Source organism: Pinus tabuliformis, chromosome 8, assembly GCF_031772625.1.
Source record: "Pinus tabuliformis cultivar Carrire ecotype Pingquan chromosome 8, CPIR1, whole genome shotgun sequence".
In the NCBI taxonomy this organism is placed as follows: domain Eukaryota; kingdom Viridiplantae; phylum Streptophyta; class Pinopsida; order Pinales; family Pinaceae; genus Pinus; species Pinus tabuliformis.
The window spans coordinates 113,138,725-113,164,786 of record NC_142294.1 but is presented as its reverse complement, the minus strand read 5'-3'; the positions used below and the strand labels follow the sequence as shown (position 1 = coordinate 113,164,786).

The window sequence follows — 26,062 nt, the reverse complement described above, 5'->3', positions numbered from 1 at the left end:
TATGTGAAAGCCTCAATTTTTTATTTATTTATAAGTACATTTAAATGTATACTCAGTGAAATGAAGCTCATTAAGTTACCGTTTGACAATAAACTCTTAAAAATTATCCTCCTCAATATTTAAATATCTGAGATATTATACCACTTAGCAAATTGGAAATTATATTTGAAAGTTGGTTAATCTAATTATTAGAATTTTACCATCAAACAGGATTCTTAGGGCACCCTTGCGCGTCTTTCTTACGGCATATCTCTATATTTTGACAGTAAGTTCGAGCTTTAAAATTGGCTTGACGGCACCCATCTTTTTAACTACTTAAATAATGTAAAATCGAAACGCTGGTCGGGACTGAAACATCAGGTAGAAAAATGAGTTTGAAGCTGCTTTTAAAGGAGGCTGCACTGAAGGGAGTGACAGAAGCAAGGGCAAGGATTTTTGGACATGTTCTCAATCCCACTGGTCAGAGATCACCCCACAAAATCCTGAGGAAAAAGCTTATTGGTGAACAGGTCGCTCAATGGTACCCAGACGATATCTGCAAGGATGACCCTATGCTTATTGCCAGATCAGAAAAGGAGTAAGTTTTCACCTTTTTTGGGTTAAAGTACAGCTTGTTATAACAGGGCTGAATTCAATCATATGGAACTGTGATTGTTATTGGCTTTTGCCCAAAACCCTATACCCTAGAGATTTATAAATTTCCAAAAAAAACCCTTGGCTGCTATGGCTGTTGCATGAGCTACCTTATGACTTTTATTTAATAAATATAATTTGGATTGAACTAGGATTCCACATTGGACATATCCAATACAGCTCCTATAAGGATCTTAACAGGGGAGATGCAAGGGACAACTAGGCATCCCCTATGGGGGGTGAGGGATGTCTTAGTATCCTTTTTTGCAGTGAATATACTTGGAATGTTCCTGAGATGACTCCATTCCAGAGTGATCGTCTCGTGGGACGTCATCCGGCCCTCCACCCTGTATCCTCATTTCCAATGCAGGCGAGACACAGGAGACTCATCCTAGTCCCTGTAGTGCACCACTCATAATAAGACTTCCATGCTCAATGACATAAAAATATAACTCAATTATTACTGACATAGAATGAGGTAAAGATGTCTTGAAATCTACATTGTTAGCTCGTATTGGTTGTCAATGCCAATTGGTCCACTTTGCCTGTGTAATTGTTCTAAGTTAATCTTCATTCAGTGTTTTATGAAAAAATTGTCTGAAACGATTCTTATGCAACAACCAATGCATCTTTCATCAGGAACCACTTGCGACCCTATTGACAATGAATGGGTTCTGTGCCTCTATTATGGATTGAGATTGCAAACAAGTTGATTGGAGACCAAACCAGACAGATGGTTACTAATTCAATATAGTTAATGACTGACCTCAGGCAATTGGTAATCAATTACTAGCCATTTCATTGTTTCACTTTTCCTTTAGCTTACATATCTCACATAATTCATTGTAGGATCAAACACAGTGTCATGTTTTTCTCAGACACGTCTTCAAATGTGCTCGATCAACTAGTAATCACCTGTTCACTTTTCAGCTTGAACTATTGAGGTTTTCACAGCTCAGAAGAATAGGCGTATTTCTTTTTTGAATTTAAGCTTTGGTAATCTTTTTGGAGTTCCAATTTGTTTTGGGTAAAGGGTAAACCTGTACCCATCATCGTTTTGCCCAAAAGTATCTCTCCTCACCATTTTCACTATTTTTTCACTGTTTGGGTCCTTTGGGATCTTGCTTTTGTTTCAAAATAGTCCCCACAAGTTAACGAAATAAAATTAAAAAATTTATCATCTCTATTGAGACTGTGGTGGGCATTTTTTTCTCTCCCTTTTTGTTTAAAGATCTGTTGGACTTGGCTCACCATCTACTTGAGCATGGCTTTCCATTGCCTTTAGTTCTATGTGTTCTTGACTCTTCTGGACTGATTAAGCTTTGTGATGTTGGAAATGGCAGACTTGTAATAACCAAACATTTCTCTCCCTTTGGTGTCAAACATCCATTTTACACCATGTATCTTGCTAATCTAAGGCTTTTGTTGAGGTGGAACTATGCTGACATTTTCTACACCTTTTGGAGCTTGGCACTAGTTTTCTCATTTTTGTGTGGTTTTATGTTTTCCTTATTTGAGATCTTGTTTTTTGACTTCTTCAATAAATTTAGTTTATTGTTTTGAGGCTTCTGCGATCAGTGCTTTGTGTGTTGTTTGCTTCTGGAGTTTTCGCATCCATGATTTATTTGTATCGACGTTTCGAGCCCTCCACCATGGCTCATCATCAGGATAGATCAGTGATTGTGATGATGAGCCACGGTGGAGGACTCGAAACGTTGATACAAATAAATCATGGATGTGAAAACTCCGGAAGAAAAAAACACACAAAATTTAGTTTAGTTCATAGTTCCTATAGACATATAGCTTCTAGTTCAGGTTGAATTTTCTAGTTGTGAGGAGGTGATTGGGGCATATTTGAAACAAGAGAGGGTAATAAATGACCCTCATGGTGGAATATCCAAGCATAAGGAGGCCATGTACACTTGAAATTGTGAATTGAGGTGTTGCATTTATTATTGGAAAACTTGACCCTAATGTGAGGAGTCCCAACTTAAAGGAGAGACCTTCTTAAAATTAACATTTATTTTTGGAGAGGTTGGCCTCAACCCAATTAAAAAAATAGACATTTAAGGCTCATTTCAAAGGAGAAATGATCATTATGTAGTGGAGCACTTTTGTTGAGGTGTTGAGGAGAAAAGATGTGTGCCAGGGTTTAGAAGGCTCCTTGGGAGGTGCACTCTCACTAGGATAGCCTCCACCTAGCAGTGGGATATAATTATGTTGGACTTTTCAAACCGCAAGTGCCCATATGGAGGAGTACTTAAATTGGGGTTTTTCTAGGGTAGGAGGTTATAAATAATGAGAGTTTTATTTGCCAAAAAAGTTTTAAAGAAGTGCGAAGAAGAGATAAAGGGCCTAGTTGAATATCTAGTTGGAGCAAAGAAGTCAAGGGCATTTGAAGTTGAGCTTTGTCATCTCTTCTTTGTATTTTCATGGGTGAATTTGATGGTTGAAGCTACTCTTGCAAAACTGATGTAATAATCTTTTGTTGGAAAATCCAAGGAGTTAGCATTTAAACGATTTCCCTTATTAATGACATTAACTTGTGATGTTTTCATTATTAGTATAAGATTTCTTAATTATTTTTCTTATCATCAAGATTAATGGCAAGCAACAAATAGAAGAGAACACAAGATATAAGCACGCTGCCAGGGCAAATCCTCCCTTGAGGGGAAAACCCAATTACAAATTCTTCCTTCAGTAGATTCAAACGATGAGACGACCAAGACCCTTACGATCTAGACCCAATCCATCGAATCAACTTTGTCATTCTTCGTCATACTTTGATCCTTGCAATGACACTAAATCAACAAGATAGCACCGAGTTTCCATCACCGAGATATTCAATGTGGTAGCAATGAAGTACATCACTGTAATATCACCGAAGTGTGATCACTGTAGTAGCACCAAGGTAGCACCGAAACTATGATAGACATAACATTGAGTCATTGTAATATAACTGAACTGTCTCCTCTACAATCTGAATTCTATATGCCAAGGCTGTCACGAAATTATCTCTGAGATCACCGAGAGTGATTCACTGATATCACCCAAACTTCACTGCAATCTTCTTCTGAGATACGAGCTAGTGATTTGTGTTATCTTACCCAAACTTCTCCTCTGAAAAATGCGAACTTCTGAGATAACTGAACTTGTACTTCTATGATTTATGCGAGCTTCTGTTATGGGTAATTCGAAAACCTCAGCCTGATATATATAGTAGTTTTCCTATCATAAATGAGCTGACATGACCATGAAGAGATGCGTCTTTGTTGTAAGCCGACATGAGTTTATTTTATCAATGTTCCTTTGAGGTCGACTTGAAGGAGTTTTGTCAATCAACAAGGAGACATTGATGGATGGAGGAGTCTTCACAAATTTGACTTTGACAAATAACCTAAAGCCTACAATGGAGGCTTGACATATACATTTGACCCAAGCATGAAATCCATGCTTTAATAAGTCAAATAAAATAATAATAAAATTCTTTTAACTTTCTTTTGACAAATGTATTACATTTTGACTTCAAGTACAACAATGAAGACCAAACCTAGTTACATTTTCCAACACTCCCTCTTAACTAGGGAGGTATTCATATTTACATATAATGGAAGATCTCAACACATCATCTATGAAGAAGTTTAGGCACCGCAATGCCATGGACTAGATTCCTGACCAGGGCAATCTATCCATTGGTCTCTTAACAATTTAGGCACTACAATGCCACAGACTAGATTCCTGACCAGGGCAATCTATCCGGGTGGGAATAAGATGGATTCAAGCTTTCAACCTCTTTAGGTACCATCAAGGTTACTTGCTAACCATCAACTCAAGATCTAGGTGCATGTCAGAGCTCCACGACCAATGCCACCTTTCCAACTTCGGGACCTAGACATCAACATAAAGTGTCGGCCAAATGTCCTCCTAGGAAATGCTTCACACACAAAGCCTCAATACTCCTTGATTCAGCAGATCAAGGACAACAAATCTCTCTCCGATCAAACTGGTCGGTGACCAGCATGCTATCAAAGTCTTCGAGAGATTTAATTGTTCAAACTTCAAACACAACCCCAATCAATAATATAATTTCACATGTACATAATCAAATACAAACCTCCGGGGTCTTCCAGACAACTTGATGTTGCTTCTCAACTCAGTAGGACTATCAACTGAATCTTTGACAGAAGATTCCTCAATCATACACTTTCCTTTCCTACTTCTCATGTAGCAACATATTCTTCAACCGGATCTAGCTTTCCTTCTTTCAGCAACACCCCAAAATGCATTCTCCAATTTCCTTCTCTCACTCATGGCCTTCACTAAAACTTCTCGCTGTTAGTCCTGGTCTAGTGCATGACACATGAATTAGAGAAGCATATTTGTCACTCCCTTTTAATCAGAGAGGATCTACTCATTCCTGTACAAAGAATATTCTCAAGCATCCTCTTATCCTAGGGAGGATGAATCCTAGGGAGATTTCATCCAGGCACCCTCTTAACTTAGGGAGTTCTACTTCTTCTTTACGACATCGAAGAATCTTTCATGGCTTCCATCCTTCTTATTAAAATCATTCATATATCATGCTTATCACATCAACTTTACTTACAATCATCTTCACCATCTTGAAGATGATGTACATGCACAACTTAGACAGCAAGTGCAACCAAAATTATAGAAGCATGAAGTTAGCAATATCAAAAACTTATAATAGTGGAAGCATTAGCCTTTACAAACATAATCAGTAAGAGACTATATTTCAACTTCTTGCTTAGGTTTAGTTACAAACCTTAACTCACATTCATAACTCATCAATCAAACTCATTATATCTAGGGTTTCAATATTCTTTTAACGACAAATTCCTTCATATAGCAAACCCTTAAAACAAATCAAATCAATGAATATAACAACTTTTAGAATTCATATGTTAAACTCCTCACTAAGATTTTCATACATGTTGAAGTTTCTAAGTTTACTTAGTTAGAAACCCTCCATGCACTTTATCTGATTTATTCCTACCTACTTGTTATTTTCCTTAACAAGTTATTTACAATGTAAATACTGAAAATAAACACTAGTGCATGTTCAACATATTATAGATCAACAACTAAAAGAAACAAAAACAAACACACCATATGACACCATTGTTGTTGGACTAATGTCCCTAGAAAAACCCAATGTGGGAAAACCAGTGCAACTATCTGAGGGTTTTCTTATTAAGTAATATCAGAGTACAATTTGGGTGCCAAAACCGGCCTACCCAATAGAGAATTTCCTTCGCAGTAATACCTCTTAGTTTGAGACAAATTTCCCGGCTGAAACCCCGGATAATCCTTCCAGCAGCTCCTCAGCTCCAATTTGCCCCAGAAACCCCAGCGTCTGCCTTTCTGGACTGCGTCAACCCCTCTCTGCCCAGCGTTGGCCCTGCGTCACCCTGAATGGGTCTGCGTCAGCCTTAGGAGGCCTTGTGTCAACCTTCTAGCCCTCTGCGTCAGCAACACTAGCCTCTCTGAGGCTCTGCGCAGCTCCCGGCTGCCTCTGCGTGGCCCTGCGTGAGCTCTGGCTGCTACTGCGTCACTCTCCCCGGCTACTGCGCTGCTCTCCCGACACTATCTCTGCCTCTCTGTCTCTCTGTACTCAATGCCCCTCAACTACAACTCCGATCACTGATTCTATCTCTCTTAGCAAACCCTGCTCTAGAGAATAGAATGACTGATCACTCTGGTGTGTTCTCCAAGTGACCCTCAAGCCTCCTCTTATACTTTTCTCGTTGACATATCAACGGTCGAGATTAAGTCCCTAATCAACTGCTACGATTAGATCTGGCTTGATCCATGTCTTTTGGACCATTTTAACACAGTTTCATATTAATACGCATTAATATTTTATTTTCCATAAGTTTAGACTTAGGGACTCCATTAAAAATATTAATTATTTTAATATCTCCTGAACTGTTTAGAATCTACCCAAACCCTTTCTGGGTATTGGAGATCTCATGTGCCCCAACCTCTCCACCAAATTTCGTGGTTAGAGCACATCCGATGCTACCCCAAATCATTAATACATATCCTAGATTTCATATATGAGTTTCAACAATCAAAACCAATCACAACTTAATCAACATCATGACTAGTGTCTACTAAGGTTTGATGTAAACCCTAGATTTTCCAAACATCATCCAAGACCATCAAACTTTGACTAGGGCTTGTTTCAAAACCCTAGGACTCATGACCATTAATACTTAGGTCAACACATATATCATCATATCATAAGCACATCATATGTCATGCAATATTAATATGTTAGACATATACCAACCTAGAACAGGCTAGGGTTTCAACTGAGTGAACACATACCTAGGGTTCATTCCTAGGACTCTAAATATATAACAAGGGTTTTGCTTATAGACCCAACCAAACCCTAAAGATCTAGGGTTTCATAACATAGCAAAGCAAACCCTACAATACCTAAAATTTCAAAGGTTTGGGATCTTAGACAAACATCATTCAACCCTAGCAGGTTAGGTTTTCATGAACATACCGAAATCCCAAACATGACATCATCAATAAAAACTTCAAATAGCATCTTTCAATAACCCTAAGCAGTTTTAGGGTTTCAAAGATTATCATTAGCATACCCTTAGGTTAGGGTTTTTCGAGAACCTGTCTAGGGTTCTATAAAATCAATTATGAATATGTGGAGGGCAAATTTATCAAAAGATGAATCACCCTAAACAAGAATCTTTATGATTCAAGATAGCTAGACATAACGATGTTAGTAATGTAATGCAAATTTAAAAAATAAGATGATTATACCTTTAAGAGAATCTTGTAAGGAGTACAGTTTGAGACATACCTAGAGATATTTCTTTGGCAAACCTGATAAGGATTCCTTGAAGTGTTGAGCCATCATCTTTTATACATGTAGTACATACGTACAAGCACAATATGTGATACCAAGGACATAATTTAATTTCTTAAGTTAGATAATCATGGAGGAGGGAATCTTTCAAACATCAGTGGGACCATTTATTTGACATCCTAGATATGTAAGCCTAAGAAGATAAGGATGTAAGTTATCTAGGGATTACAATCTTTATCCTAGTCTAACTATAATTAAGAATTATTTAATATTAGAAGAACATACATACCTTGTGATTTGGTAACTTGTAGTAACAATACTTACTTGGTTCCTTTTACTCAGATCCTCTTCAAGTTGGTTCCTTGGAATATCAATTTCGTTTACATAGTCTTCAGATTCTTTATGTGATAACTGAGTTTTCTTCACTGTGATAATACCGAATTGAAGTAACACCGAACTAAGGGAGAATAATATCGAATGTGGAAGCATAATAGCAAACTGTGAGAGGATGGGAGCATGACACCGAACTGTGGAAGCACAGAGATCATCTTTCCACCCTATCTGAGCTCCTTGTAATGACAAAACACTTGATTTATTCAAACTAGTTATCTCTGTTATTCTTCTTTACGAGATCATATTACTTCAATGGCACCAAGTTTGAGATCTTTGTCACTCTGGAGGGACCCTTTCTTTTTGAGGTTGAAGACCAAATGTACTACTTCACCTATCTCTGAAGATGTTTTGATATTGAGCACTTTGTATAAGCACCAAACTTTCTTACTGAGGTGTATCACTGAGATCTTCTTTCTGAGGTAACACTGAAACTGTTTCACTGAGATGAGACCAAGATCTTGTCGTTGAAACCCTGTCACTGTGGTAGCATCTAGATCATCTCATCACCAAAATGCTTGTCCTGTGCTTTCACCAAAATGCTTGGAACCCATTCTCCAATCTGTCTTATTGTGATAGTGCCTAAAGTTTCTTTCTGAAATCCAACTTATTCAATCCTCATTCTGAAGATGATCCCGACTTCTTTTATTGTGGAGAATCAGAACCCATTATTGAGACATTTGATCTTCTTCCTTCCTTTTTCAAGGTGTCTTTAATATGTTAGATAAAGACTGAATTAGCTCACTGTAATTTTAGTTCCATTAGCCCTAGAAGTGTCCTTCTTCAGGCTACATTTGACCATGACCATAGCTCTGATACCATGTTGGAAAATCCAAGGAGTTGGCAGTTAAGCGATTTCCCTTATTAATGACATTAACTTGTGATGTTTTCATTATTAGTATAAGATTTCTTAATTATTTTTCTTATCATCAAGATTAATGCTAAGCAACAAATAGAAGAGAACACAAGATATAGGCACGTTGCCAAGGCAAAACCCCCCTCGAGGGGAAAACCCGGTCACAAATTCTTCCTTCAGTAGATTCAAACGATGAGACGACCATGACCCTTACAATCTAGACCCAAGACATCCTCCATCCATCAAATCAACCTTGTCATTCTTATTCATACTTTGATCCTTGCAATGACACTGAATCAACAAGATAGCACTGAGTTTCCATCATCGAGATATTCAATGTGGTAGCACTGAAGTGTGATCACTGTAGTAGCACCAAGCTAGCATTGAAACTGTGATAGACATAACATTGAGTCATTGTAATATAACTGAACTGTCTCCTCTACAATCCGAATTCTATATGCCAAGACTGTCACGAAATTATCTCTGAGATCACTGAGAGTGATTCACTAATATCACCCAAACTTCACTGCAATCTTCTTCTGAGATACAAGCTGGTGATCTGTGTTATCTTACCGAAACTTCTCCTCTGAAAAATGTGAACTTCTGAGATAACCGAACTTGTAGTTCTGTGATTTATGTGAGCTTCTGTTATGGGTAATGCGAAAACCTCAGCTTGGTATATATAGTAGTTTTCCTATCATCAATGAGTTGACATGACCATGAAGAGGTGCGTCTTTGTTGTAAGCCGACATGAGTTTATTTTATGACTGTTCCTTTGAGGTTGACTTGAAGGAGTTTTGTCAATCAACAAGGAGACATTGATGGATGGAGGAGTCTTCACAAATTTGACTTTGACAAATAACCTAAAGCCTACAATGGAGGCTTGACCTATACATTTGAACCATGCACGAAACCCATGCTTTAATAAGTCAAATAAAATAATAATAAAATTATTTTCACTTTCTTTTGACAAATGTATTACATTTTGACTTCAAGTACAATAATGAAGACCAAACCTAGTTACATTTTCCAACATGAAGAAGGGTACTCCACTCCAATAAGAAAAGATAAGGATGAAGTGTACCTCCACATTATGACACATAGCTTCCAATATAGGTTGAAGGTGTGTAATGTCCCCTATGGGTTAATTGCCCGAGGGAGGATGGAGTAGCCTATCCAACCTTGTAGTCTATAGTCATTGATAAAGTGGGAATTTGTTATCTAATGTTTTGGGGCAACATTGGGTAAATTTTGGGGTAGCTGGGCAAAAAGCCCAAATTGGGGGTTGCACTTGTTATAATGTCCCAAGGGGATTTTTGCCCTGAGGGTTGATAACATATAACAAAATTTTTCTCCAGAATCCAACAACCATTCAATTCAATAATATACAAGTGGAAGTATAGTGGAGAAAGTAAATAAACAATGTCTAGCAGTACACAACCAATTCCAATGTTCGTTCTAGGGTTATTGTAACCGATTAAAGCTCCTGTAAAATCCTAATAATTCATGACAAAATTTCGCTAATTTAATTATGCTGCTAATATTCTAACTCATTAACTCATTGTCGAATTATTGCCTGGTCTGCACTGATTAGCTTTGCTGTTGAAGAGGGCTTGTGACAACTCTTCTCTTATCCACGTTTACCCCTACGGCTAGACTAACCCTCTTACCCTTAACTGTGCTGATTCCTGTTGCTTCCTTATGTAACAATTCGCTGGTTTTGGAGGTTGTATGGATGTTTGCCGCTCAAAATTTGAGCCTGTACAAGTCACCGGTTTGCCTTTAAACCTTGTGGCACTGCGGTCAAACAGCAAAGGTAATGTGGTGTCCACAGAATTTGGAACTGGGTACCTTAGAGAGGACCTTCCGCTCCCTTGTTCATCTTAAGCTAGTGATTTGGTGGCCCTGTTATACAACAAAAACGCAGAGGGCCTTTGCCGTTTGTAGAGGTGACTTCTGCTGCCCTTTGAACAGAGTTTGTTGTCCAAATAAACCACGAAAAAGATCACTCCTTGCTTGCCAAACTTGATCAATGATGCTCCAAAGATTATGCCACAATAGAGTAAAGTAGAGAGGACATTAGCTAGGGTGGAACCTCTCACCACTGAAACTAATCAAGGGAGAGGATTAGCTAGGGTGGGATCATCACCACCAAAACTAATCAAAGAAGAAGGGCTCTTAAAACCCTCAAAGCCTCTGGCTCAAATAAAACAAAGATAATCCAATCCAAATCGATGATCAAAAGTGATTCCAGCTTGCTTTTATTTATTGGTTTCCTCATGGGGTTTTCTCAATGTGTGGGGTTGCAAGTGCCACCCCTAATTTGGGCTTTTTGCCCCAGTCGACCCAAAATTTAACCAATGCTGCCCCAAACATTGGATAATTGGGTTTCCCCCCCTCTATCAAGACTATAGTCTATGGGGTTGGATAGGCTACTTCGTCCTCCCTAGGTAATTAATCCATAGTGGACACTGTTGACTACTGTGTTACACTTAGCAGATATTATGAAGACTTCATAGCCCAAGACAAGGTATACATATTTCTATTTTTAATTTTTAATTTTCCAGAATTCTTGAAGTCAACAAGGCATTCTAGCCCCTTTCTCTCTCCTCTCTCTACATTCTGTTCTCAAATTCCGCAACCCTGCGGGGAATTGTAAAAATGTCACTAGCATGATGAATAAAGCTTTGTAACAGGCCTAGGAGACTTGGGACTCGATCAACAAGTGAGTACACCCTAGAGTTTTTTTTTTCACTTAGCTAATTATTCTTGCTTTTCAATGACAAATAACTAGCTAGTTTTTTCACTCACATATACCCCCAAAGCTGGGGTGACAACTTGAAGATCGAGCCTTGGGTCCATCTTAGTGTCTATGGTCGATGTATATTACCATGCTAGGTCATCTATAAAGTTTCATGAAATTTGACTAAGTCTAGATAAGATTTTTTAATAATTAAAAATTTCCCGTAGGACGAGATTTTTTAATTAATTTTTATGTAAAATGTAAATAAGTGATGCCAGAAGATGTTGAAGGTGTATGAGTACTCAAAATTCATCCTCTTCATTTCAACATTCTTCTGGAACACACTTTGGGTTCAAAAAGTCACTTCTAACCCTTCAAAACCCATTTTTCCTAAGTCTAGTGTGAAAAATTCAAATCTTTTGCAACAACTGGAAATTATTCTTCTAACTGTTTAATTATTAAGCAATTTATTTGCTATGACAAACAACGAATAAAATCAGAACTGCAATTTTCACCATAAAAACATTGCGAAAATAAAATGTTGGAAACTGAGAAATATAGAGCACACACAAAAATATGACACCATTATTTTTGGACAATTGTCCTCGAAAAAACCCATGTAGGAAAACTAGTGCAGTAGCTAAGGGTTTTTATTATTATGCAGCAGTGAAATTCTGAATACAACTGGATGCCCAAAACTGGCAATCCTCTACAAGAGAAATTTGCCACAAAAATTAGTGAGACAAATCTTGCCTCAGCTGACACTGATCCAACTCCAAATCTGGCACCAACTGGGCTGCTTGAAACCCATGCATCAACCTCCATGCCAATGCTGCATATACCCTCTCATGCTTTGCCTGGAAGCTGCTCTGATCAAGTCGTCTAGCCCAACTCAGCCTCTAAGAATGACTCGCTAGCCCCTCTGGAAAATCTCCCGGCCTCTAGCCACTGAATTGACCCTCAATTTAGCCAAATCAAACTCCGCCTCTGAAGCTTTTGTGCAACCTCACTAAGGAAACTTGGCCCTCCTGTAGCAGACTCTTTGGAACTGGAAAACTTTCTCTAGATTCACTATCTCTGCCCCTCACTGTCTCTATGCCCCCTCTCTGGCTCAAATTTCTCTCTGCTGAATCACTGTAGCTAGGAAACTCTATCTCTACCAATGAACTCAACCTCTAAGTGTGCTCTCTGTTAGGTCTCCAAAATGTCATATTTTTCATCATCTTTTCGTTCACTTTTAACCATATTCCACTATATTATATCCTTACACTAAGACCACTTTCATGATCATATATGGATTTATCATTATTATTATCATATTCCACTATATTATATCCTTACACTAAGACCACTTTCATGATCATATATGGCTTGATGACAATAGGGAGTCAGCGAAGGCTCCTTAGAGCAAGCAATTGGGATTTAGAGAAACTGGGTTTGTGGGAAAAATCAACAGAGGCAATCTTATTGTGCAGAAGGGTAAGACCAATATGGAGGGCATGGTTTAGGTCAGGATCACGAATAGGAGGTTCCCAAGAGGAGTTTGGCAATCTAAAAGGATTGTAAACATCATCTGTAGAAGGTCCAAAAAATCTCCTGAGACGACAAAGTCTGGAAAAATAGGCATATTCTTTTAGAATATCTTCTACAGTCATGGGAGGAGGCTAGGGGATAAACTTGTGCCCTAAGCCCAGTAGCTTTTCTTGGCTGAAAGAAAGAGGGACAGAGGAAAGATTATGGATAGCTAAGTTGCTAATCCGACGATCTAACCTAGAAGGAGTCATTTTTCCAATCAGATAAGCAAGATAGGAGAAAGGGCTAATAGAGGGCAACCAGTAAAGGGTTCGGGATTTGCTTACTCTAAGGGAGCCTTGCCTTTGTTTTTCACCCGGGCATGGTTCTGAAGCAAATTTTGCTGTTGTGGCACAAATGGAGCAGCCCCCAGATTCAAACCAGTGTTCAGAGAAACTTGGTTTTGAATGGAGGGCGATGGCCCAGCAGCAGATAGTGTGAACCTCCTTCCCCGGCCATCCTCCCATACCATCAAGTTTGGGACTTGACAGAGTATACCCCAGTATGCATCCAACCCACAAGCTGGCTGTTGGGCTTGTTGGGATTACTAACCATCTGGCGAATGGGTGAGGAGGACTTGGGGTTGGACTGATCCTCATCAGACGTGGTAAGTGGTATCTGCCCCCAAGTGAGAGGATGCAAGTGTTCTACCAATTGGGTGGGAAATCAACAAACAATAGGATAGCTGTGATCCTTTCAGGGTAAGTTATATCCTACCTATTGTCGATTGGATATAGGGTGGTAGATTAACCTCACCTATTTTCCCCTAACACAGCCCCCTAACAACTCGAAAATCTGCCCAGATTTGCTCTTAGTTAGTGCGACTATCCTCCAATAGAAGTTTGTCTGTTAAATTTTAGGTATGTTCTATGCTTAGAGCAATTTACTTCAATTTTTCATTTAGCTCAATATCAATTCCAGACTAGCAATCACATCAGTATGATAGTAAAGTGCAGATAGAACATAAACATAAATCATAGAAAACAAGCCAAGACAAGAGGACACATGATGTGGCGCCAGCCAGGGACAAACCCCAATGTGGGGAAACCCTTGATCAAATCTTCTTATATTGTCAATAGTTCGGTAGAGAGAGAGAGAGATAGTACATGTATATCAGAAGTCAACACTTTGACTTGACAAGATAGAAGGTCAGACATCTGAGATCTTCACCATGAAGATGAAACAATAGTTCTAATGACAAGGACTGCAGATCTGAACTCAGGTGAAGGCACACTTATCAGATCTCATTCTTCAACAGATTCTCCAAGGTGATTCTATCACCATGCTGCTTCCATCATCACTATGCTGCACCCATCATCACTATGCTTCACTTCATCACTGTGCTGCACTCATCATCAATATGCTGCACTTCATCACTGTGCTGCACTTCATCATCATTATGCTGTACTTCATCATTGTGCTACACTTCATCACTATGCTGCACCCATCATCACTGTGCTGCACTTCATTACACTATGCTGCACTTCATCACTATGCTGCACCCATCATCACCGTGCTGCACCCATCATCACCGTGCTGCACTTCATTTCACTATGTTGCACCCATCATATTGTCACCTACACTCAATGCATACTGCAATACTGCTATGGAACAACCTTAGCTGCTTGCTATGGCTTGCAACCTAGCAAAGCAGTTAGCTGTAGCAATAGATTTTTCCAACAGGTATAATGAACCCTTAATTCATGCCCAGACATAATCCTAACACAACACTGTCTCCTTCACTAATTCAAGCTGCATTTAGGGCTCCGTTGGTATGCTTAGAGTTTACTTTAACTATGATTAGAGTCCTCTTTGAAGGCCTCCTCTGGACAACGTACAATCTCGGTGATAGGAGACCTTCATTGGCAATGGATAAAGGCTACACCTGTTAGCTAATTAGGACAACATAAGGTGCTGCGTAGATCCTTTAGACAACGTGAGAGGGGCATCCTTAACAGTGGATTAGAACACCTTTGAGGATTGCAGCTAGGTGTCTTTTGAACAACGAGTAGTTCTCTCCTTTAGAACTGCATATAGGTGCTTACTTTTACGGTAGATAACACCCTTATTAACTGCGGCCTAGGACAATGTATTAGGGCTAAAGCTTGCTGTAGTTAGATCTTCTTCCTTGCTTGCGTTAAACCCTCACCTAGGACTACGTAGGAGAGCCTCCTTTAGGGTAGCGTAGGTGCTTCTCTTCAATGAGATAATCCTCCTCCAAGACAGCGTCCATAGGGCTGGCTTTATTGACTGTAATATAGGGCAGCGTAGGCACCCCTAGAAGACCTTTTCTCCTCCTCGTCTAGGGCTTCTCCCTGACAACGTATTAGGACAACGTATTAGGGCTCTCCATGGCAGCGTTAGGGTCTAGACTTCTTCCCTTTACTGCAGATTAGGGCATCATTAGGCCAGCGTATATCCTAGGGCACTCCCTCTAGATCTCTCCTTCATCAAAACCCAAAACAGAATGAAGAGAGATCACAAGAGTTTATGTGTCTAAATACTTGAAAGCCACCTCTATTTATAGTAAAACATTGAGTACAAGTGGGGGCACTTTGGCTGCTCGCCGACCTTGACGAATTGTCACATAACACAAATAAATTCATATCTCCATGAATACTTGTTGGAATCGGATGATCTTTAGATCAATCCTACACCTCTCGACGAGAGGAATCCAAGAAAAATATCAGCTGCCATGAATAAGAAGACCTACATGGAGTTTGGCCCTAGTTGCCAATTTTAACACTCCCTCTCAAATAGGGAGAACTCCTTCTGCTAATCCATCTACTAGTCTGTACTATCTCTGCCATCAGTGCGCTGCATTGCTCTGCTCTGCTCTATTGAACTATGAAGAAGAAGAAATGTTTGAGAATGTAATAATGTATCATACCATCCTCTATTGACCCGAAGTAAATCCCATATAAAAGAGAGTGTCTCACACCACTCTTATTGATTTGAAATCAGTTCCAAATAGAGAGTGTATCATACCACCCTTACTGATCCGAAATCAGTTCCAAATAGAGAGAGTGTATCATACCACTCTTACTGATCCGAAATCAGTTCCGAATAGAGAGTGAGTTATATCACTCTTACTGACTTGAAGTCAGTTTCAATTGATCCCAGACCAATATCATCCTAGCATAGGGAGTACGGTAGTTACACGATGCGTCCATCGGTACTACTATGGTCCTTGTCCTCATTTCCCTACTCATTGGCCATATGAGAGGTACTTCCCATGAATCCCAGACTGCATGGGTAGGATGTCTCAGTAGGAGAAGGATGAACCACTCATCTTGCCTACATGTCGCCATGGGGTATCCCAGGGGAAGGCTAAACCACTCACCCTGTACACAACAAATCACTAGGGGAAGGCTGAACCACTCACCCTATGATTGAGTCTCGGCAGGAGAAGGATGAACCGTCATCCTGCCTACATAGTAGACCACTAGGGGAAGGCTGAACCACTCACCCTATGGTTGCTCATTGCTCCAAGAAGTACCCCCAAGCCCCCTTAGAGCTCCCAAAGCTCAATGTCCATATCATACAGGACCTTCAGGAGAGAGTCTCTCCACGACTCCTAGTCGTTCTCGGAAAGTCAAGAATTTGACCTTCTCAGGGGCTTCATCTAAATGTCGGCGACCTGCACATCAGTCCTAGAGTGATGGAGCCTTCTTGCTCCCTGTTGTACCATATCCTAGATAAAGTGGTACTTGATGTCTATATGGTTGGAGCGATCATAGAACACGAGATTCCTCAATAATCGAATCCCCCTTTGGTTGTCACAAAAGATCACGATGGTATCCAACACATGTCCAAATAGCTCACAGAAGAGCTTCCACAACCAGACAGCTTCATAGGAGGACATACTCACAGCTATGTATCCGGCCTCATTGGTGCTCAAAGCAACCGACTTCTGCTTCCTGCTCATCCAGGATATCGAAGCAGAACCCAAAGAGAACCAACACCCATAAGTGCTCTTGTGATCCTCCACACTGCTTGCCCAGTCAGCATCAGAATAATCATGCAACTTCACATTTCTGGCAGTGTATCTCAATCCATGAGAGATTGTGCCCCGAAGATATCTCAAATGATTCTTGGCACCAATCTAGTGAGGCTCAACCATATATGAGCTCAACATGCTAACTGCAAAACATATATTTGGACGAGAGTTCACCAAGAACATCAATGTTAGTATGAGTTTATGAAACTCAGAGGCATTTCCGAAATCACGTTCGACATCACTACCGCATAACTTCTTAAAGTTAGGCTTCATCGAGGTAGTCACGGGCTTGCAGTTCACAATTCCAAATCCGGAATCCAGCTCCCTCTTACTTTTGCAAATGAGAGGGTTTGCACCTGTCAGAAAGAGGTCATCCTCATAAGATATGAGAGGTCTATCATCCACAACCTTAAAGCAATGGTTTGGATCAGCTTCACTCCTAGTGAATCTTAGCTTCATTAGATAGCATCAATCCTCTCACACCAAGCTCGGGGTGCTTGATTTAAATCATAGAGAGAGATTCCTTCAACCTGCATATATGAGGTTCCCGATCATGAATCTCAAACCCCTCAGGTTGATCCATATCTGTGGTCTTGCTATTACATGAGGGGGAATGGTCCCCTTGAAGTTCTCCTTCGGTACATCTCGGGCATGTACCTCCATGCTCTTCTTTGAATCTAGGCATACCTGTTACCATCTATCTCACATCAGGTAGGGCACCTTCGATGCCATAGAAGAGATATGCCATGGTCCCCATTGGACTTCCTACAACTTGATACAAATTGCCAACCCTGAACCCAAGAGAAAAAGCATTTTGAAAATTCCTTTTTCAAACACGTACCTTTCCATCGATGAATGCCACCCTGAAATCTTCCATTGCTGAAATGGACACCAGGTTCTTCTTGAGATCAGGTACATAAAGAACTTCTTTTAAATGAATCGTGTTACCCTCATTCAATTGAGGGGTAACATTCCCTACACCCTTTCCGGGATAGGTGGCATTGACTCCAAGTATAATCTCTGCGATTGTTTCCTTCTCTATCAAATTAGACAGAGCTTCCTTCTATTCGATGAAGTGCCTTGAAGCACTATTATCAATAAGCCAAATTCCCAAAGAGTCCGAAGGAGAAGCAGTGGAGAGGGCCAATATAATCATACCTGGAGTTCCTTGCTTTCTTTGAAGAGTCGGCCATTTCCTTGATGACCTGTATTCATTTTTCCTTTGCCATTGTACCTGTCATTCCTTCGATCATTGAAGATGCCCCTGGAATGATTGTTATCATCATCAAGTGATGTGTCCCTTCTATTTTGGACACTCCCTCGCATAATGGCCAAACTTATTGTAAGCAAGGCATCTTCCTTTCCTTCCACCCTTAGATCCGGACTTCCCATTGAAGTGACCTTTAGGTAGGCCACCAGATGCTTCTGTTGCGCCACTCTGATAATCTTCTTTGCTTCGACTTCACCCTTGGTGAATTTGAAGTGGGATGAGGAACCCATTGATCCTTTTGACCTTGTCCAACTGTCTTTGGTGATTGCTCTTTCACTCTTGCCTGGGCTTTGTCTTCGCCTCAGCGTCGATACCATGTTAAATTTTAGGTATGTTCTATGCTTAGAGCAATTTACTTCAATTTTTCATTTAACTAGTTACTAAATATCAATTCTAGATTAGCAATCACATCAGTATGATAGTAAAGTGCAGATAGAAAATAAACATAAATCGCAGAAAACAAGCCAAGACAAGAGGACACATGATGTGGCGCCAACCAGGGACAAATCCCAATGTGGGGAAGCCCTTCATCAAATCTTCTTATATTGTCAATAGTTCAGCAGAGAGAGAGAGAGAGAGAGAGAGAGAGAGAGAGAGAGAGATAGTACATATATATCAAAAGTCAACACTTTGACTTGACAAGATAGAAGATCAGACATCTGAGATCTTCACCATGAAGATGACACAATAGTTTTGATGACAAGGATTGCAGATCTGAACTCAGGTGAAGGCACACTTATTAGATCTCATTCTTCAACAAATTCTCCAAGGTGATTCCATCACCATGCTGCATCCATCATCACTATGTTGCACCCATCATCACTATGTTGCACTTCATCACTATGCTACACTCATCATCACTATGCTGCACTCATCATCACTGTGCTGCACTTCATCACTGTGCTGCACTTCATCACTATGTTGCACTCATCATCACTGTGCTACACTCCATCACTGTGCTGCACTTCATCATTATGTTGCACCCATCATCACTGTGTTGCACTTCATTACACTATGCTGCACTTCATCACTATGTTGCACCCATCATCACTGTGCTGCACTTCATTACACTATGCTGCACCCATCATATTGTCACCTACACTCAATGCATACTGCAATACTGCCATGGAACAACCTTAGCTGCTTGCTATGGCTTGCAGCCTAGCAAAGCAGCTGGTTGTAGCAATAGATTCTTCCAACAGGTCTCATGAACCCTTAATTCATGCCCAGACATAATCCTGATACAACGTTGTCTCCTTCACTAATTCAAGCTGCATTTAGGGCTCTGTTGGTATGCTTAGAGTTTCCTTTAACTGTGATTAGAGTTCTCTCTGAAGGCCTCCTTTGGACAACGTACAATCTCAGTTATAGGAGACCTTCATTAGTAGCGGATAAAGGCTACACCTGTCAGCTAATTGGGACAGCATAAGGTGCTGCGTAGATCCTTTAGACAACGTGAGAGGGGCATCCTTAACAGTGGATTAGAACACCTTTGAGGATTGCGGCTAGGTGTCTTTTGAACAACGTATAGTTCTCTCCTTTAGAACTGTGTATAGGTGCCTCCTTTTACTGTAGATAACACCCTTATTGACTGCAGCCTAGGACAACGTATTAGGGCTAAAGCTTGCTGTAGTTATATCTTCTTCCTTGCCTGCGTTAAACCCTCTCCTAGGACTGCGTAGGAGAGCCTCCTTTAGGGCAGCGTAGGTGCTTCTCTTCAGTGAGATAATCCTCCTCCAAGACAACGTCCATAGGGCTGGCTTCATTGACTGTAATATAGGGCAGCGTAGGCACTCCTAGAAGACCTTTTCTCCTCCTCGTCTAGGGCTTCTCCCTGACTGTAATTAGGGCTCTCCATGGTAGTGTTAGGGTCTAGACTTCTTCCCTTTACTGTGGATTAGGGCATCATTAGGCCAGCGTATATCCTAGGGCACTCCCTCTAGATCTCTCCTTCATCAAAACCCAAAACAGAATGAAGAGAGATCACAAGAGTGTATGTGTCTAAATGACTTGAAAGCCACCTCTATTTATAGTAAAACGTTGAGGACAAGTGGGGTCAATTTGGTTGCTGGCCAACCTTGACGAATTGTCACATAACACAAATACATTCATATCTCCATGAATACATGTCGGAATTGGATGATCTTTAGATCAATCTTACACCTCTCGACGAGAGGAATCCAAGGAAAATATCAGCTGCCATGAATAAGAAGACCCACATGGAGTTTGGCCCTAGTTGCTAATTTTAACACCGTCCCTATTCGCTGTAATACTGGACAACTCCAAGCCCTTAACACAGACTTTGCCCTCCTTTTATTACTGCAACATCCTACAGGACCTTAGAACAGGCCTGCGACAACCCTCTTGGGGACTGTCCCACCTCCAACGAGCCCTCAAACAGCCTGAAACTGACCTCTACTAGTAACTCGGATCCCTGAAAAACCCTTCAAACAGTCCCTGAACTCCCACGCTGGTCTGTCCCTCCTTGCTTCGTCCAAAACAAAGATCTTCTTCTCCTCAACGAGCTCTTGTCTTGTGTTGTGTTGCACAAATGGATGATTAAATAAGTCCTCCATCACCTTCTATTTATACACCAATAGAAGGGCTCCACAAATTGATGAAGAGACATGTCTATTGGATGAATTCCTCAAGCCTACATGACTTTGACTCTCCAAACATTAATTGTCAACTTCAAAAATTCGTAACTTCATTTCTAGAGCTCTGATTTGAGTGATCTCTGGGGCATTGGAATCGGCACGCCAAGCTATATCACCTCAAATTTCCTCAAGGTCAAATTCTTCATGGTTTTGGCCCAAATCCTGATGGGTGCAAAATGCCTACCTTGGGTTACAAGCGCACAAGTGACTCTTGTGGCGCTTTGTCTTCCAATCTCCAAACCCTAGGGCTCGAAGTACCTCCCAAGCTACTCAAAAATCAATAGGAGCTCCCCTATGATGATTCTTCTTTTTTAGATAGAGACATTTTTCAATTGGTGATCAAAGGAGGGACAAGTGGAGACGTGATGTGATGAGATGGATGTCTTGTTGATGCAGCTGAAGGTCATGCATTTTGACCTGAAAACTGGTAGGGTTTGGAGGATCTAATCGATCTCCCCTACCGTCGGTTGTGAATTATTCTTCTCTTATGAGAGGAGTGTTGAAGGAAGTGGAACTAGGTTCGATCTTCATAAATGTACTTTTGATATTTGTACTTATTCAAGAAAAGAAATATTATTTCTATATTACATGACAATGAGTTTCTTGCTCATTGTAGTAGGTCTAGCACATGTCAAAGTGCTATAGGTGAGTCAAATAATCAAGAGATAATATTGAAGGCCTTAAGGGCATGTTACACTATGTATAAATATATATTAAAGTCAAAGGGAAACCTCCAAGCAAAGTCAAGTCTACTCCTAGGCAATGGCACCTTCAACAAGCTCCTTCAAGCATGCTATAACACCATGGAAACTATCCGAAGACTGCTCAACAAGTCAGCCACCAAATTGCCCTCAAAGTCAACTTACAAGTAAGAGGACAAGTGGCCTAAATACAGTCAGTCAAGTCGGCTTAAATGGAGGGACAGTCCTCTATTTATAGAGGCTGTCCACTCCAAAGACAACACATCAATTGTGCTCTGAAATCCACAAGAGAAAGAGAACAAGAAGGTCGAAGGAAGTCAAGGTAAAGGGGCTACTAGGGCAGCAAAGAGGAGAGGAGGAACAACGAAGAGTAAGGGACTGTTTTTAGGGTATACACAGTCACACATGCGAGGGAATGAAGGGCAGTCTACAACTACAACAACAGTAAGATCACAATTGGATATTTCTGTTTGTTTGGGGCTAAAACTAGGCCCATAAAGGCGTCCTACTCCATTGTGGAAGAAGGACATGAAGCAAAGTAAGAAAGAAGGAGATCCAAGTATAAAGGACTATTTCTAGTGCTAGAAACAGTCACACATGCGAGGTGCAATAAAGGTATGTTTGAGACTCTGAACGATAATAGCAGCTAGTGAACAGGTCATTGTTTGGATGAGAGATCAAGCCTACAAGGACTCCCAAGCCTAGCAAAGGCGCCTATCTCTCTAAGGTAAAAGGACTCTAATTGAAAGACGAAGTGGAAGAAGCGCCGGAAGAAGTGCCGAGGTACATCGTATAGAAAGGAGTAAAGACTTGACTTGTGCTTGGAGTATCTCTTAGTCAGAGGTCTAGGGTTTGGCATTGATCAACAGAAGCTTCAATAAGAGAAATTCACTAAAGGGTTTTCCTCTCAAGAGAAGAGAGGTTTTGGCCCTGGCAGACAGCCAACATCTTGTGTTCTTGTTTTTATGTTTGGTAACAGTTTGACGAAGTACACACATATGCACTAATAAGAAGAAGAAGAAGAATAAGCTAACAAGAAAAGTAAAAAGACTCCACAAATTGGTATCAAGTAACGAGGAATCACACTATACTACTCTGCCCTAGATTCTTCAACAAGGAGATGATATAAGATGAGATGAGATGAGACATGATGTAGCAGACATGGACATTTGAGATGAGACTTATGTAGCAGATGGAAATTCCTCCCTAGTTGAGAGGGAGTGTTGAAAATTGGGGTAGCTATAGGACAAATTTACCCATAGCCCTAAAAGAAGCCCACCATGCCTTAAAGGTGAATCCAAATTGATAAAGAAGTTATTATTATTAATGTGGCACAAATGTGGGCAAGTAATTATTTGTTAAGTATATTAAATATTGTTATAAGCAAAATTTGAATTGAAGTATTTTCCCCCCAAGTCTCTAAAGTCGGCTTCATTTCATCACGTCGGCCTAACCATAAGTTGTGACCCTTCATACATAGAAACAACTATATATTGTTAATGATCCTCTCCATTTGGATGAGAGTTCGGTGTTCTGAGGCAGGTCAGCTCACACTATATCCTCTGAGGCTCGCATATAATTACAGTGGCTCAATCCTTGGTGGCTTGCATGAATATATCTGTGGTTCACATTAATATGGTTTGATATTGCAGTGACTATGTAGCTCACATACAATGGCTCACACATCTCACGTGTTTCTATTCTCTGTGGCTGTATTTTGTGCAATGTTACTAGACTCGGAATTGGCAATAAATCGGCGAGGCAAAAAAACGAAGAGTTAATCGGATCAGGTAAAAATCGGGAAAAAATCGGTGAATTCAATAAATAAAAATATACACATATATTGAATGAAAAAAAACATGTCATTGATATTCAATAAAGCCATGTCCAAACAATGCATAATATCAATAGATGTCCAAAATATCATGAATGAATAAGTATCTCATATATGTTATGAGTCCAAACATGATCCAAAGTACTAAGTCCTAACTCCTAACCAGTGACTACATAGAACCATAAGCATCTGCTTCTAAAAGTTTATAAAATACTGCATACTACTTAGTGAAAAAACAGTGACTGAAATCTCTTGATTGCTGCTGAAATGATACGATAATGGTTTGCTACTGAAATCTCTGACAGAGCACACGCTGAAGCTACACTAGAGCACACTGCACACTACACCTCTATTACACTATGACTCTATTACGCGGAGTAAACTGAAACTGAAACCATGCCTCTATTACCTGTCAGCGTATGAGTTGCGGCCCTGAGCAGTAAGAAGTCAATTACAAACCAACGTAACCTAACTAAACCACGCAGCGAAAAATGTGGGAACCCTAAAATTTAAAACCTGTGCTCGCCGAGTTGAGGGCTGAAAATCACCTCAGTCGCCTAAATCGCAATTAATCAGTGAGTCGCAAGTCAAACTCGTGTTGACCAAGAGTCAAACTTGGTCAAAGCGAGTTTGACTCACCCAGAGTTGAATCGGATCATTTGAGGGAAGAGCAGAGTTTGACTTGTGATTAATCGCGAGTGACTGGAGATTCACGTTTCACTGATTTTGTGTAGCACACATTACATTCCCTGTGCCTCGCTCTAATGCTCACATTTATGTGGCACGAGATATTTATTCCTGTGGTTCGCTTTCCTATCTGTGGTACACGTTGCTTTCCCTGTGGCATGCTTATGGCTCACATTATTTTTCAACATTGGTTCACACTCATGTTCTGTGGTTCGTAACTCGATCTCTATAGCTTGCTATATCCCGTGGTTCGCCTTGATTGTGGCCAACATTGTTCTTTGTGGCTTTTACTCGCATATCTCAACAGTAGTTCGTACATTCTTCTCTGGCTTGCATATCTCAATAGTTGTTCGCATATTCTTCTATGGCTTGCATTAATGCTTTGAGGCTTGCTTCAATATATCTATGACTCTCATTCTGTCTGTGGATTGTTTGGTAATTTCCGAGGCTCGTATTATTCTCTATGAATTGAATTCTCTGACGGATCCTGTATGCATATGTCAGAGAAGTATGGCAATTGATGTCTGGATAGTATAGCCATAATGTTCTGAACATATGACAATGATGAGTGACAGTAACCTAGTATCGCAGTAACCTTGACATAACACATTGACTGTTAATTTGGATGACAATTTCATATGGCAGAAATGTATGGCTATATGATAGTGATTTTGACGTGATCCTTGATGGTAATATATAACAGTGGCAGTGACCCTTAGCAGTGACAATAAATTAGTATGGCAGTGACCCTATGTATATGACAGTGCTCTTGATATGACTGTGACCTTGTTGCATAACAGTGATTTATACAGAGATCTTGTTACATATCAGTGACCTTGTTAAAAATGACTTTGATGTTAGAGATGACAGTACCCTTTGATAGTTGTGCAAGTAAATTTGTGACAGAGCCTTATGACAGTGATGTTTTATTACAAGTACCCATCTTTATAGCATTAAATATCTTTACTTCAGTTTTATTACATATTGTTTTTCACTTAACCGACTGACACTAAAACAAATGTATTGCTAGATCTAGCCTCTAGGCATGGGAACTTTTTTTTTTCCATTTTGTTTGGAAGCCGTTATAATGAATTTGGTTAATAGGAGGTATCTCCTAAGTTCTACCACAAAAACTGTAATAGGTGTACTAAAAAATGGTAATAGCTTCTATGGCCTGTCATTTCTAATATTTTATACTTTTCAGGCGTCTGGAAAAGCTTCAAATGTTGAAACGACGAGGAAAAGGGCCTCCAAAGAAGGGCCAGGGAAAACGAGCTATAAAACGTTCAAAGTAGATCAGGTTGCGAAGTTTCCTTACTACTGAACTTTAGATCCTCAGTGCAAAATCTATTGTGTAATAGTGTCTCAATTATTTGCAGGGTATCCATGTAACTTTTAATCTGTATGAGTAATTTGAATGGTCAAATAAAATACCGAGTCTGGCATTCAATGGAATTGTTACTAGTTTTACCATGGAGGAATTATTGTTTGTTTTAACTAAAGGCTAAGCAATCTACCAGAAATGGATTTGGGGCCTGGAAGTTTCGAAACTAGTTTTCCTTGGTAAAACAATCTAAAGGCAAGGTTGTTATACTTTCTAACAAGTTAAAGTGGAATTTGCATAGCTTTCTTGTGATACATGATGCACATTGCTAGAACACTGATTGTTCTTTAAACAACCGGGCTTTGTTAATTCAAGGTTTGCACTGAGAGAAGAGATGCAATTGATTTGGTTGAAGTTATATGCATTATCAATAGAGTTAAGATGCCTCAAAGAACAGTGCATTCAGAGAACTTTATAGTTTTTGCATACTTGTATAGTTTGTTGGCATCTCTAGATTATATTGTTAAACATGTTGA

General features: G+C 40.0%; 1 protein-coding gene across 1 annotated transcript; it reads left to right on the top strand.

Annotated features, from left to right (window-relative positions):
- The first annotated feature begins 234 nt into the window (after window positions 1-234).
- Window positions 235-25,826, top strand: LOC149234382 (small ribosomal subunit protein mS33-like). The gene is made up of 2 exons (XM_089461157.1): window positions 235-577; window positions 25,407-25,826. The coding sequence occupies exons 1-2, from the start codon at window positions 369-371 to the stop codon at window positions 25,495-25,497; spliced, it is 300 nt and encodes a 99-aa protein (XP_089317283.1). The 5' UTR covers window positions 235-368; the 3' UTR covers window positions 25,498-25,826.
- Window positions 25,827-26,062: the final 236 nt, after the last annotated feature.